Here is a 14,078-nt window from a genome sequence, read left to right as displayed (position 1 = left end):
ATGATACAAAATAAAAAGAGAGATAAAAGAGCCCTTATTATGAAACCCTACTCCATTGAAAGGGAAAATCTACAAGAGGGAGCCTGGTTCAGAGCAGGGTTGGTGGTTGTCTGGCTGTGGTCCTCAGCTGTTGGAATCAAAACACACTAAATGGGTGGGTCTGGTGTCCAGGGTTCAACGTGTGGAGGAGAGAAACAGTTGTCAAATGGCAGACTACGGTAATTCAGCAGGGAAAGGAGGAAGTGTGCCCAGAGAAATAGAGAAGAGAGAGTAAGCCCGAAAAACCACAGACAAGTGAAGGGAGACGATACTACCTGAATAGGTGCAGTCAAGGAAAAATGGCAAAGATGACTCAGGATTTAGGAAAAGAGTGGTTGAAAATGCACTTTTGTAGTAAAGGATTCAGAAAACATGCTAGAAATGCCACTACTTGTCCAATCTCAACGTACTGTGGGTTGTCAATAAAACTAAAAAAAGGTGTAAACCATTGAATGAAATTTCCTTTTGTGGCACCTTACATCCAGGCATTGAAGTGATGTGCACCTGCCCTGTTTTTATTCCCTGGAGCTAATTTTTGGTCTCTCTGATCCTCAGTCTTCCTATTTAAATGGACATGGTTGTATCTTTGAGATGTGCTTTTTGTTTTGGTGTTAGAGTAGGAGTAGCTTCTGGCATGATTGAATCCCAGGCTGTCGAGAGTTCTAGCAGACTTCTGTGGATGCTGTGCCCATGTTTCCAGAGGGAGTTTTGATGGCCACTGCATAGCATGCTATGTTAGCAACCTTCAGATATACAGCACAGCTTTATTAATCATAGTCACCGTGCTATGCATGACATCCCCAGGACTTATTTATTTTATAACTGTACGTTTATACCTTGTTCTTGACGGGAGTATCCTGCTTTAACTTCTCTAGCATCCTTAACGTTCACACTTTATTCTGCCTCATCCAAAAGATTTCTCCGTTCTTGGAAATGTAGTAGCTATTATCTCTCCTAGTCACTTGACACAAACATGTGTTATCTTCTGTTTTATTTTCCTGTTGCAGACTGCCTATGTTCTGATTAAAAATTTCATCAATATAATAACTTTCTTATTCCTCTCCCTTATTTTTTACTTCAGGGGTCTCTTTATTTTCCACATTGTGTCTTAAATATGCTGTGTAATGCAGAGTTTGCTCAATGAGTGTAGATCTTTCAACTATTTTAGCTTCCCAAATGGCTGTTACTTCTAATTATTGAGATTCTTGTTGAAGCCAGATGCTGGGTGAGGCAAATGGGAGACAGAGGCTAGCTCATTCATGAACAAGTCCGAATCTTCAATTTCCTGTTGGTGTCTTATTCTCCAATCCGCTTGCTTCCTCTGGTTCCTCTTTTAGGCTGTTTATGTTTAATATATGCAAAACCTAACCAAGGAGACGCACAATCTGTATGCTGAGACATAGGAAACTGATTTAAAGAAATGGAAAGAGACCCCATGCTGTTGGATTGGCAGAATTACTGTTGTTAAAAGGGCCATGCAACCAAAAGCAATCTACAGATTTAACGCAATCCTTATCAAATTATCCCTGACATTTTTCACAGAACTAAAACAAATAATCCTAAAATTTATATGGAACCACAAAAGCCCCAGAATTGCCAAAGCAATCCTGAGGAAAAAGAACCAAGATGAAAATATAACCGTCCCAATGCTACTAAGCTTCTTTTCTATCTAATCCTCAGATACCATACATTTTGGGCAGTTGGTGGTGGGGATCAGTGGGGACAACTACTGCGTCCTTAAATGTTAAAATTATGCAAATATATATCTTTTATTTGTAAAAATGAGAGAGAATTCATTTGGTATTTCAATGTAATTTTCCTAACTACCCAGTGAGACAGGGATGGCTTTTCACTTGTGTTTTATATAGAGAAGTTGAGATTCAAAAGGAATACGTTTCTGATATTTTTGGCCTGACCTTCTTTATAATAGAAGATGTAGTTTGGCCTTGGAATAACATCTCCTTCCATTTCAGGTATGTGTGAGAAGTGGGGGAAGGGAGAAAGGCTCTCCATTGTATCTAAAGCCCCCGTGAGCTAACACTTCAGATAGCCACCTGGGACACTGAGGGGAGGTGAGAGAGAGAATTATAGTTTACAGATTAGAAATTGCAGCTCACAGAGGAAAAGTGGGCTGATTCTAAGGTCTGTAGAGAGGAGCTGAGAGGGAGAGGGAGAAAATAGAAATGACAATTTTTAAAAATAAAATATAGAGACAATATCAGTGTTAAATTGGAATAATTTCATTATTAAGTCATTGGAGTTTAGTTAAGTATTAAAGGTTAGTTAATAGTTAACCTCTGATACTTGTCTAGATAATTAGTCATCACACCTCTATTTTGCAGTCTGTCCACTATGGTTAATGGAAGCATGAATAGTTCCCAGCCCTGGCCGAGCCTCCATCCTCATCCAGCCTGCTCATTTCCCATGTTCTCTTCTCAGCCTGGGGTGAGTCCCTCCCATGCACAGATCAGCACTCACCCAGTCACTGGATGGGCCCCTCTGCACGTGTCCAGAGCCCTCTCTGGGCAGCTTTTCTTCTCCAGTTCTCTGCCCTGCATTCAGCCTCCTGAAACTCCTCTCTGTCCCCTCAATGGAGGCCACAGGGCTCCCTCTGGTCCCTCCCTGAGCTGAAGCCTGGAAACTGTCCCTAGGCAGGACGCTGACGACAACCCTAAGCTCCCCTCCTCGGTGTCCTGGGGAGGGTGCTGTCATTCACCCACCAAGTAGTTGATGAGCCCTTCACTCTGGGAGAGTCTGTGTCCCAGGAGAGGGAAACAAATGACCTTGTGTTTCTGCTGCTCCTGGGAGCTCACAGTCTGGTGAAGGAAATGAGACCAAGAACCTAAATAACTGAAAAAACAAACAAACAAAAAAAACCCCCTGAGATCCCATCCTCCTCACCTCACCCAACCTCCAGGCTGTGATGTGACTCCTCTGCAGCTTCTGACAGAGGTGACAGAGGTGAGGCAGTGGGGTATGGTACTGCTATCGGAGGATGTGGTTTTTGATTAGTCAGCTTTGTGAATAATGATTACACTAAAAAGAGCTGGTGCTGAAATACAGTTCTTACCATGGGCCATGCTCTTTAGGTACACGTACTCACACTGAAGTCTCCCAACAACCTTGCTGGGTAGGAGCTCTGATTATCGTTGTCTAATGAGCAATGTGAGACACCGATAGGATGGGGACTTGCTGCAGGTCACTCAACCGTTCTGTGGAGAGGCAGGCAGGCAGGTGAACAGCCCCAAGGTGTGGACACTGGGTCCCCTGCTGACCACTCCACTTTATACATCCCAGTTCCTTCCGACTTCAAGAGTTCTTCTAAGGAATCAGCTGATAATCTTATTATGGATCCCTTGCATGTGACAAATCACTTTTTTTCTTGCTGCCTTCAAAATTCTTTCTTTGTCTTTAGCCTTCAATAGTTATGACCGTAATGTTTCTTGGTGTGGGTCTCTGAAGGTTTATCCTGCTTGGGCTTCTTGGATGTTTATATTCATATCTTTTATTAAATGTATTGCATTTGGAGCCATTATTTAAATATGTCTTCTCTTTCCTCTCTCCTTTCTCTTTCTGAGAGTTCCCATTCTATTTTACTAGCAGGAGTTGGAGGTGACCTCAGGGCTTACTCAGCTTAAAGGTGTGCCATGAGTTTTTTAGGTTCTGTTCACTTTTCTTTCTTCTTCTTTTTCTGTTCCTTGGACTCAGTACTTCCTTCAAGGTCTTTCTTTCTTCTGCCTATTTGAGTCTGCTGTTCCTTGTGCTTGTGGTATAATATCCAAGAAATCAAGGCCAAATCCAATGTCATGAAGCTTTTCTTCTATGTTTCTTGTAAGAGTTTTATAGTTTTAGCTTGTACACTTAGGTGCTTGATTCGTTTTGAGTTAATTTTGTATATGGTGCAAGGTAAGGCTCTATCTTCATTCTTTTCCACTGGATACTCAGTTTTTCCAACACCGTTAGTTGAAAGTACAACCCTTTTCCATCAAATGGTGTTGGTATTCTTGTTGAAAATCATTTGACCACATATGCAAGGGTTTATTTCTGGGCACTGTATCTATTCCATTGGTGTATACCTGTCCTTATACCAGTACCACACTACTTTGATTACTATAGGTTTTGGGGTTTTTTTTAGTAAGTTTAGAAATCATGAAGTGTGAGATTTCCATTTTTGTTACTTTTTTTAAGTGTTTTGGTTATTTGGGGTCCCTTGGGATTCCATATGAATTTTAAGATGAATTTTACTATTTTTGTTTTAAAAAGTCATTGTGGTTTTCATAGTGATTGCATTATATATGTAGATCACTTTGAGTAGTAGTAATAATCTTACTAATATTAAGTCTTCCAATCCATGAACATGGGACATCTTCCCATTTATTTGTATCTTTTAAAATTTCTTTCAGCAAAGTTTTGTAGTTTGGGGGATACGTGACGTTCACCGTTCAGTTTGAGTTTCTTCCTAATGCTTTTATTTTTTTTGATGTTACTGTAAATACAACTGTTTTCCTTTCAAAACGTTCACACTTAGTGAATATAAATGAAACTGATTTTTGCACGATGATTTTGTGCTTTCAACTTTGGTGAATTTGTTTATTTCTAACAGTTTTGGGAGAGAATATTTAAAGTTGTCCACATATGAGATCGCATCATCTTTGAAGGAAGATAATTTTACTTCTTCCTTTCAAATTTGGATACCTTTTATTCCTTCTTCTTGTGAAATTGGTCTGGCTAGAACTTCCAATACAATGTTGAATAAAAGTTGTAAATGTGGGCATTTTTTCTGGTTTCTGATCTGAGGGGAAGAGCTTCCAGTCTCTGCTATTGACTATGATGCTTGTGAGTTTTTCACATACAGCCTTTATTATGTGAAGGCAGTTTCCTTCTATTAGTACTTTGTTCAGTGCTTCTATCATGAAAGGGTGCTGAATTTTGTGAAATGCTTTGAATCAACTGTGATGATCACGATTTCCCCCCCTTCATTCTGTTAATAACAATGGTTAATTTTGATTAATTTTCATATGTTAAATCATATTTGCATTCCTGGAACAACTCCCACTAGGTCATATGTACAGCTCTTTTAATATGATATTGAATTTGGTTTGCTAATATTTTGTTGAGAATATTTGCATCAGTATTCATAAGGTATAATAGATCTTCAATTTTCTTTACTTGTAGTATCTAACTTGGGCATCACAGTAGTACTGACTTCAGAGAATGTGTTAGGAAGTATTCCCTCCACCTGAACTTTTGGAAGAGATCAAGAATTATTCTCCTTTTAATGTTTGTTAGAATTTACCAGTGAAGCCATCTGGTCTAGGCCTTTTCTTTCTTGGTAGGTTTTTAAATACTGACTCGATTCCCTTTTTCACTATGAGTGTGTTGAGATTTTCTATTTCTTCGTGATTCAGTTTTCATAGGTTTTGTGTTTCTAGAATTTATTCATTTCATTGAGGTTATTCAACTTGTTATCATACAGTTGTTCATACTACTACTCTTTTAGAATCTTCTTTATTTTTGTCAAATAGTAATGTCTTCACCCTCATTTGACATTTTGCTTATGAATCCTCTCTCTTTTCTCTTAGTCAATTTAGCTGTTTGTCAATTTTATTAATTTTTTTGAATAACCAACTCTTGTTTTCATAGATTTTCTCTATTCCTTTTCTAATCTCTATTTTTTATTTATTTCTACTGTAATTTTTTTTTATTTCTCTTATTCTGCAAGCTTTGGCTTTAGTTTGCTCTTTTTGCTGTAACTCCTTAAGGTGTAAATTCAGAGTGTAGATTTGACATCTTTCTTTTTTTTTCAAAATGTAAGCATTTACTTATATTTTCCCCTTTAAGTATTGTTTTCACTATATTCTGTAAGTTTTGGTATGTTATATTTTAATTTTCACTTGTCAGAATAGTCTCTAATTTCTTTTGTGTTTTATTCTTTTACTTGTTAGTTATTTAAGAATATGCAGTTTAATTTCCACATACTTGTGGATTTTCCAGTTTTCTTGCTATCAATTTTGGATTTTAATCCACTGAGATCAGAAAATACATTTTCTATTATTTCAATCATTTAAAACTTACAAGGTTTTGTTTTGTGGGCTAACATATGTTCTACCTGGAAAATCTTCCATGTGAATTCTTAAAATGTGTAGTCTGCTGTTGCATATGGAGTTTTCTGCATATGTCTGTTAGATCCAATTGTTCTGTAGTGTTAAGTCCTTTATTTGTTATCTGATTTTATTCTGGTTCTCCCATCCATTATTGAAAGTGAGGTTTTGAAATTTCCTACTATTACTGTAAAGCTGTCTTTTCTCCTGACAATTCTATCTATGTTTGCTTCATATATTTTTGAGTTCTGATGTTTAGTGCATGTTTATATTTTTACTTCTTATATCTTCTGGGTGAATTTACCTTTTTGCCAGAATATACTGTCTTTCTTTGTCTCTTGCAACAATTTTTTACTTAAGGTCTATTTTCTGATATTAGTATAGCTACTCCTGCTGTCTTTTGATTACTGTTTTCATGGGATATCTTTTTCCATAGTTTCACTTCCAACATTTGTGTGTCCTTAGATCTAAAGTAAGTCTCTTGTGGACAACATTTATTCGATCTTTGTGTTTGTTTGTTTTTAATTCATTCTGATAACCTATGTCTTTCGATTGGGAACTTCTTTAATACACTCACATTTAAAATAATTATTCATAGGGAAGGACTTACCTTTACCATTTTGTTATGTGTTTTCTGAATGCTTTATACTTTTAATACTGAATGTATTCCACTTTCTTCCAGCACTTTTAAACACATTCCTTTGTGTTAGTTAATTTTTGCAGTGAGATGTTTTGGTTCTCTTCTCAATTCCTTTGTGTATGGTCTACAAGTATTTGATTTGTGGTTACTGTGGGGATTACGTAGAACATTGTAAAAGTATAACAATCTATTTTAAATGGATACCAATTTAACTGCAGTCTATCATTAACTCTAATTCTTTGTAGCTCCACTCCTTACTTTATACTGATGATATCCCGGATCACATCTTTATCTCTTATGTACCCATTAACATAAGTTAATAATTAATTTTATGCATTTGTCTTTTAAATACTATAGAAAATAAAAATCTAAATTCTGTGATAATTCTGTTTTTTCTATTTGTCCATGTAGTTACTCTAATTAGTGATCTTTATGCTTCAGATGGCTTCTAGTTACTCTCTATTACCCTTTCATTTCAACTTCAATGACTCTATTAGGATTTTCTATTGGGAAATTGTAGTGGTAATAAATTCCTTCAACTTTTGATTTCCAGGGAATGTCTTGATTTCCCTCTTACTTTTAAAGGACGGTTTTGCCAGATGTGGAATTTCTCAGCAAAGAGTTTTTTTTTTTTTTTTTTCCTCTCTCAGACTTTAAATACATCTCACCTTTTGGCCTCCAAGGGTTCTGCTGAGAAATTTGCTGATTACTGTACTGAGGATTCCTTACACATGACAAGTCACTTCTCTCTTATTGCATTCAATATTATCTCTTTGTCTTTTGTCAGTTTTCCTACAACATGTCTCAGTGTGTGTCTCCTTTGATTTATCCTATTTGGAGTTTGTTGAGATTCCTAATTCTGTAGATCAACGTCTTTCCCCAAATTCGCTGAATTTTTGGCCATTATTTCTTCAAGTTATCTCTCAGCCCCTTTCTCTCTTTGTTTTCTGAGACTTCTAATGTGATATTGGTAAGCTTAAAGATGTTCCATGAGTTTCTTAGATTCTGTTTACTTTTATTCCTTTTTTTTCTTTCTGGTCTTCTGCCTCAATAATTTCAAATGACCTGTCTTGAGTTTTCTGATTCTTCTACCTGCTCAAATCTGCATTTGAATTATTCCCATGATGTTTTTAGTTCACTGATTTTTTTTCAGGTCCAGAATTTTTTTGGTACCTTTTTGTGATGATCTATCTCCCTTATTGATATATCCGTTTTGTTCAGATATCATTGTCTTGACTTTGACTATGTCTTCTTTTAGCTACTTAAGTATCTTTAGGATAGTTGTGTTAAGACTTTTCCAGTATATCTGATATGTGCTGTTTCTCAGGGATAGTTTCTTTGGTTTATTTTTTTCTTTTGAATAGATTATACTTTGTTGTTTCTTTGTGTACCTTGTGTTTTTTTGTTTTGTTTTGTTTTTTTGTTTTCTGTTGAAAATTGGACACTTGAATCTTGTAATGTGGTAACTCTGGAGACCAGATTTCCCTCCTTCCCCTGGGGGTTCCTTTTTGCTATTGTTATCATAGGGTGTCTGTGTGATGGGAATGAAACCAAGGTGTAAACTAAGGTCGTCTCCAAACTTTTCTGAGCCTGAATCTTTCCTAGGCATGGATAGTGACTTTGCATATTCTGCATATATGTAGTTGTTTTTGAAGGTTCTAGTCCTTAAATGTATAATTCCTAAAAGGGAAAATAAAGAAAAATGAAGATAGTGGTAGAGTAAAAGGCACAAGCCATTTAAATCCCCTGGAAGTTGCATCAGCCAGAGAGGGAGAGGATTTCAACAGTGGTGGTGGGGTTGCAGCAATGGCTTCACTGAATGATTAGTTCTTCAGAAATCTGGCTGGAATTCCTCTTTCAGGAATGGATGCATCTCATGATCTAAAAAAACATATAGTCATTTTCTACATAGTGCTTCTTTTAAGTATTTGCTTTGTTGGGAGAAATATTTACATGAAAGTAAATTTTCTCATACTAAAGAAGCTTCTTAAACAAAAAGGGCAGAACACTGTATATTTTAAATTAATATATAAATTAGACAACTTATATGTAGAACATTAAAATGAAACATACTTTTTAAAGCCCCATTATTTCCCCATCATCTAGATTTTTACTCTGAGCACATTAGTGCATTGCATTAGACAGCCAGATGAAGAGAAAGCAGGGAGGGAGGAAAGTGGGAATGACTTTGGAATGATTCAGTGATGGCTGATGTTGGAGGATTGGGATAAGGGTCAAAGTTCAGGAAAAAGGACATGGAGCTGGAGAATGTGTCTTCTGAAAGAGCCGCACCTGGTGTTGGTTTCAGGGAGACAGGTGAGTTTAGCAGGAGCAAAGCAAGGAGAATCCAGAGGGGATGGGAGATGGCACCAGAAGACTGTGGAGGATGAAGACAGCAGCTTGTGGTCTCTGTGACTTCAGGGTGAGGCTGAGGAGCCAATGCGCAGGGGCAGGAGGGGGCCTCAAAGTAGGGGCATGCAGCTCTGCACTCAGTACCTTGGCTCCAGAGAAGGGGACGAGGGTGGGACCATCGGGCCTCCCAGGAACTCTTTGTGGGTGGGGGAGCCAGGGCCTAAAGTCCAGGGGAAGGGAATTGGGTTTCATGAGGTTGCAGGGCTGAGCCACCTGGCCCACTGATGAGGATGCAGAAAGGGCAGAGGGGAGAGAAAGGGAAGGTGACCCAAGGTGCAGGAGGCCACTGGCGGGAGGCCACAGAAAGACCCCAGCAAGCAGTGCCCCACCCCTCAGGGACCCACCGCCCCTTCCCAACAGCTCTGTCAGAGCCAGCTTGCACCTCACAGGAGCCCAGCAGGCCCAGGTGCGACCCAGAGACACCACCCAGGGAAGCTGTAGGGGAGCCAGGCCAGGCTGGGGTCCCTCTCCCAGGAGGAGGGCAGGGAGGGAGGTGGGGCTGAATTCAAGTCCCCCAGGAACCTGGTGCCTGGAAATCCAGAGTCAGCACAGGAGACACACCCATGCAGGCTGAGCCTGAGGCATACAGGGAAGAAGGAGGGAGTGGGTCACTCAGCAGGAGCACCCACCTCTGCACCAGTGTCATTCAGCTGCTCCAGAGGAGAATGGGAGGATGGGGGAGAAAAACACACACACACGCCTCTTTTTATGTAAAACTGTGTATTTAATTTTGTGACAAATTCATAAACACAGGAGTATTTTTTACATAATGGCCTTTTTTTTTTTTAATTGAAGTATGGTCAGTTTTAATGTGTAAATTTCTGATGTACAGCACAATGTCCCATTCATGTACGTACATTTATATATTCGTTTTCATATTCTTTTTCATTAAAAGTTATTACAAGATATTGAATATAGTTCCTTGTGCTATACAGAAATTTGGGTTTTTTAAATCTGTTTTTATATTCAGTGGCTACAATTTACAAATCTCTAACTCCCAAATTTATCCCTTCCCACCCCCTTCCCTCAGTGACCATAATAAGATTGTTTACTATGTCTGCGAGTCTGTTTCTGTTTTGTAGATGAGTTCATAGTGTCTTTTTTTTCTTTTTTCCTTCTTTTACAAATACTAACAAAACTTTAGTTGATATAGTCAAAATAACATGAGATTACATAATGACAAAGAACTACTCATTAGTGATAAATAATAGTTCGTATCTGTAAAACTGGAAAGAATTACAAGAAGAAACTGACCAATCCACAATCAGTGTGGGAATTTTTAATAGGCGTAACTTAATCATAATATGTAGGAGCTTGTTCCTTTTTTTTTTTTTAGTTAAGGTATAGTCAGTTTACAATTTTTGTCAATTTCTGGTGTACAGCACAGTGTTTCAATCATACATGAATATACATATATTCATTTTCATATTCTTTTTCATCATAAGCTACTTCAAGATATTGAATATATTTCCCTGTGTTATGCAGTATAAACTTGTTTATCTATTTTATATATACTAGTCAGTATCTGCAAATCTCGAACTCCCTGTTTATCCCTTCCCACCCCCTCCTCCTTTGCAACTACAAGTCTGTATTCTATGTCTGTGGGTCTGTTTCTGTTTTATATATAAATAAATTCATTTCTCTTTTTGTTTTTTTAGATTCCACATATGAGTGATATCATACGGTATTTTTCTTTCTCTTTCTGGCTTACTTCATTTAGAATGACATTCTCCAGGGCCATCCATTTGCTACAAATAGCATAATTTTGTCACTTTTTATGTCTGTGGAGTATTCTATTGTATAAAGATACCACAGCTTCTTTATCCAGTCATCAACATTTATGTTGCTTCCATGTCTTAGCTATTGTGTATAGTGTTGCTATGAAAATTGGAGCCCATGTATCTTTTCGAATAAGAGTTCCCTCTGGATATATACCCAGAATTGGGATTGCTGGATTATATGGTAAGTCTACTTTTAGTTTTTTGAGGACTCTCACTATGTTTTCCATAGTGGCTACACCAAACTACATTCCCACCAGCAGTGTAGGAGGGTTCCCTATTTTCCACACCTTCTCCAGCATTTATTGTTTGTGAACTTTCGAATAATGGCCATTGTGACTGGTGTGAGGTAATACCTCATTGTAGTTTCCATTTGCATTTCTCTGATAATTAGTGATATTGAGCATTTTTTCATGGGCCTGTTGGCCCTAATGGCCTCTCCTGTATTGTTTAATAATTCGAACAAAATCTTCAAAGAAAGGGTCTCCCCACTGAGGAGAGACATGATCAGACACCTAATCTTTAAATGAAACTTTCAAAGTATCAATTTGCACTGGGTACAAAGCAATACAGTAGGCAATTTCATGATTCCCTAAGGTTCTTATTGGTAAAAGACTCAATAAACAAGAAATGAATAAACTTGACAAACACTGTCAAGACTAATACTTTCTATGGGTACTCAAGGACGTCCTCCAAGAAAGGGACAAGTGAGCTGAAATGTGATTGGCAAGATTTCATTTACATCTCCCTCTGAAGAAGAAGCCAGAAGTGTCCTGCACAGAAGGAGCAGCAAAGGCAGGAAACATCTGACTTCAGGAAGGGGAGGGTAGACAGGGCCAGATGTCTGGAAGGACAGGGGAGGGAGAAGTAGCAGCAAGGCCACAGGAGTCGACCCTTCCTAAAAACTCCAGTGGACTCCAGACACCATAACCTGAATGTGCCTACATTCCAGCCAATTCCAGTTTTGACCACACCAGCCACACCAGTCTTAGAGAAGGCAGCACACAAAGCCTTGAGACGGAAAAGACCAAAAAAACCCCTGAGAATTGCTTCCACCATGAAATTATCTTAAAATAGCTGGAACACTATGGAGAAGTGTTTAGCGGAAGAAGGGTTTTATAAAAATCAATAAAAGGACAAACACTAATATATGAGCCATTTTAGGCCAATCCTCACAGTATATAGGAGTTGGGATTTCTGTTTGAGTCTTTTCTGCAGAAGGCCACAGCTTACAGAGGGGCTGAGATCCTTAAATAGCCAATTCAGACCCAAAAGAGCAGTTCTGGGCTCACATTCACACACCTCCAGAAGCAAGAGGGCCCATGTAGGGCTGAGTCAGCCAACACTGAACTCAGTTCATGATCAAGATCCGCTCTTCTCCCTGCGACCAGGGCAGACACTGGGAGCAGGTCCCTGTCCTCTCTCCCCCGAGCCCAGATGGAACCGAAGGTTCACTAACAAGACCAGAAATGGTACATGGCATAGAATCTATTGGGCACCTCACATCTAACCCACGTCCCGCCCTCCCCACCCAAGGCCATAGATGAGCAGAGGAGGCCCACGTGTGATAGGCCAGTTCACGGACAGCCAGACACAGGGCTGCATGTGGATGCCACTTCTCCTCACTCTTTATTCACAAGTAAACATTTAGCAATAAATAATGTAAACAATCCCACGCCTGTAAAATTATCAGTTGGAAATGGTGGGCACTCTAGAAGCGACCAGGCACCCGAAAGTGGCCAAACTGCCTTTGCCAGTGCTCCAGCAGTGGACTTCTTTCCTTCTTTCTTTTCGCATTTCAAATAGTTTTTAAGTGCCAGCTCACAACCAGATAACCCATGTAAACAACCCAGACAGGGTATTGCAAAAAAGTTTTCCTGTACCTGTATAAATAGATACAAAAACATTCATATAAAGTATAAAGTTAGAAAGATAAACAGTATTACAAATTACCTATCATTAAATGCACACATTCCAACATACATGCATGCTACAAAATAACAAATACAAATAAAAAGTGCAAGTCCAGGAGGCACTTTAAAAAGTGCCCTGGATGGAAAGAGTGAGGTTCTCAAACTGAGGACACAGCAGAGCCTGCTTCACCTTTTTTATAGACATACTTTCCCGAGCCCACCAGGTGGTCCTGAATTGTCTCCTTTGCACATCTTGCCCCTAGTGTTTCCAAGGCATCCAGCAGGGTGTTGATGGAGGCTTCCCGCCCCTTGCTGCTGAGCCAGGCCTCCAGCATTTCATACAAGGCATCCCGCGGGGCCCAGGCTTTGTCTCTGGCCATAAGGATCTCATTTTGTGTCAGGCCCATCTGCCTCATGAGCGCATCCCAGGAATCATAGGGCACGACGGTTGCAAAGTAATCGAAGAACATCCTCAGGCCTAGGTTGGGGGAAAGTCACAGAGACAGTCAGGTGAGCTGGGACGGGCTTCAGAAAGGGCCGAAAATGCTCCATGAGGCCTAGACCCCAGGCTGGGACCCGAGGAGCTCCCCCTGCTGGTGAACATGCTGCTCTGTGTCCCTGACCTGCTTCCCATCAGCAGAGAATCAGGCCACACTGCAGGGGCCTCACCTGTACCCAAGGCACTGCAGGGAGTCAAGGTCACCAGAGAATCCTGCCCTAAGGGAGGGATGAGGGCCCTGCTGGGAAGGGGGACGGATGTCATGGAGGGAGAAGGCAGGATATGTAGGAGACAGAGGGTGCCACAGACCAGACTGTGGTGCAACAGACCTCAGAGGAGGGCACCTGCCCATCTCATGAGAGTAAGGGCTCCCGGCTGCCGCATCTGCTCTGTGGACAGAGCAAGGGCCTGGCGGTGGGAAGGTCTCTGGCCTTGTACCCAGCTCGGCCTCACTGACTGACGCTGTGGGAGAGCTAGATGGGGACGAACAGACTCTGAGCAAGAATTTAACTGTAAGATGGAGCCAGCACTACCCATGTCGTAGGAGTGAACCGGGGATTCAATGCGATGTGGGTGAAATGCAGTGCACACCACTGTCCATAGGTACATAAGGTGGGCACTGAATACAAGTTTATATTCTCTAACAGCTGCACTGAAAAAAGTAACAAAAAATTCTAATTTTCATAAAATATTAAC

The 14,078-nt window shown here is 39.8% G+C and overlaps 1 protein-coding gene across 5 annotated transcripts in view; it reads right to left on the bottom strand.

Moving 5' to 3' along the window:
* Positions 1-9,858: 9,858 nt before the first annotated feature.
* Positions 9,859-14,078, bottom strand: part of LOC105068968 (tumor necrosis factor receptor superfamily member 10A) — a 37,439-nt gene continuing 33,219 nt past the window's right edge. For 3 of the 5 annotated variants that reach the window (XM_074355628.1, XM_045516653.2, XM_045516654.2), the window contains one exon: positions 9,860-13,361. In XM_074355628.1, coding sequence (XP_074211729.1) covers positions 13,042-13,361 — 320 coding nt within the window. In that variant the 3' untranslated portion in view covers positions 9,860-13,041. Of the gene's footprint in view, positions 13,362-14,078 lie in introns of all 5 variants that reach the window. The other 2 variants (XM_045516655.2, XM_010954972.3) reach the window with 1 other exon arrangement.

This window comes from Camelus bactrianus, chromosome 31 (assembly GCF_048773025.1).
Source record: "Camelus bactrianus isolate YW-2024 breed Bactrian camel chromosome 31, ASM4877302v1, whole genome shotgun sequence".
Taxonomy (NCBI): domain Eukaryota; kingdom Metazoa; phylum Chordata; class Mammalia; order Artiodactyla; family Camelidae; genus Camelus; species Camelus bactrianus.
Note: the sequence above shows the minus strand (reverse complement) of the source record. Positions and strands in the feature narration are given on the sequence as shown.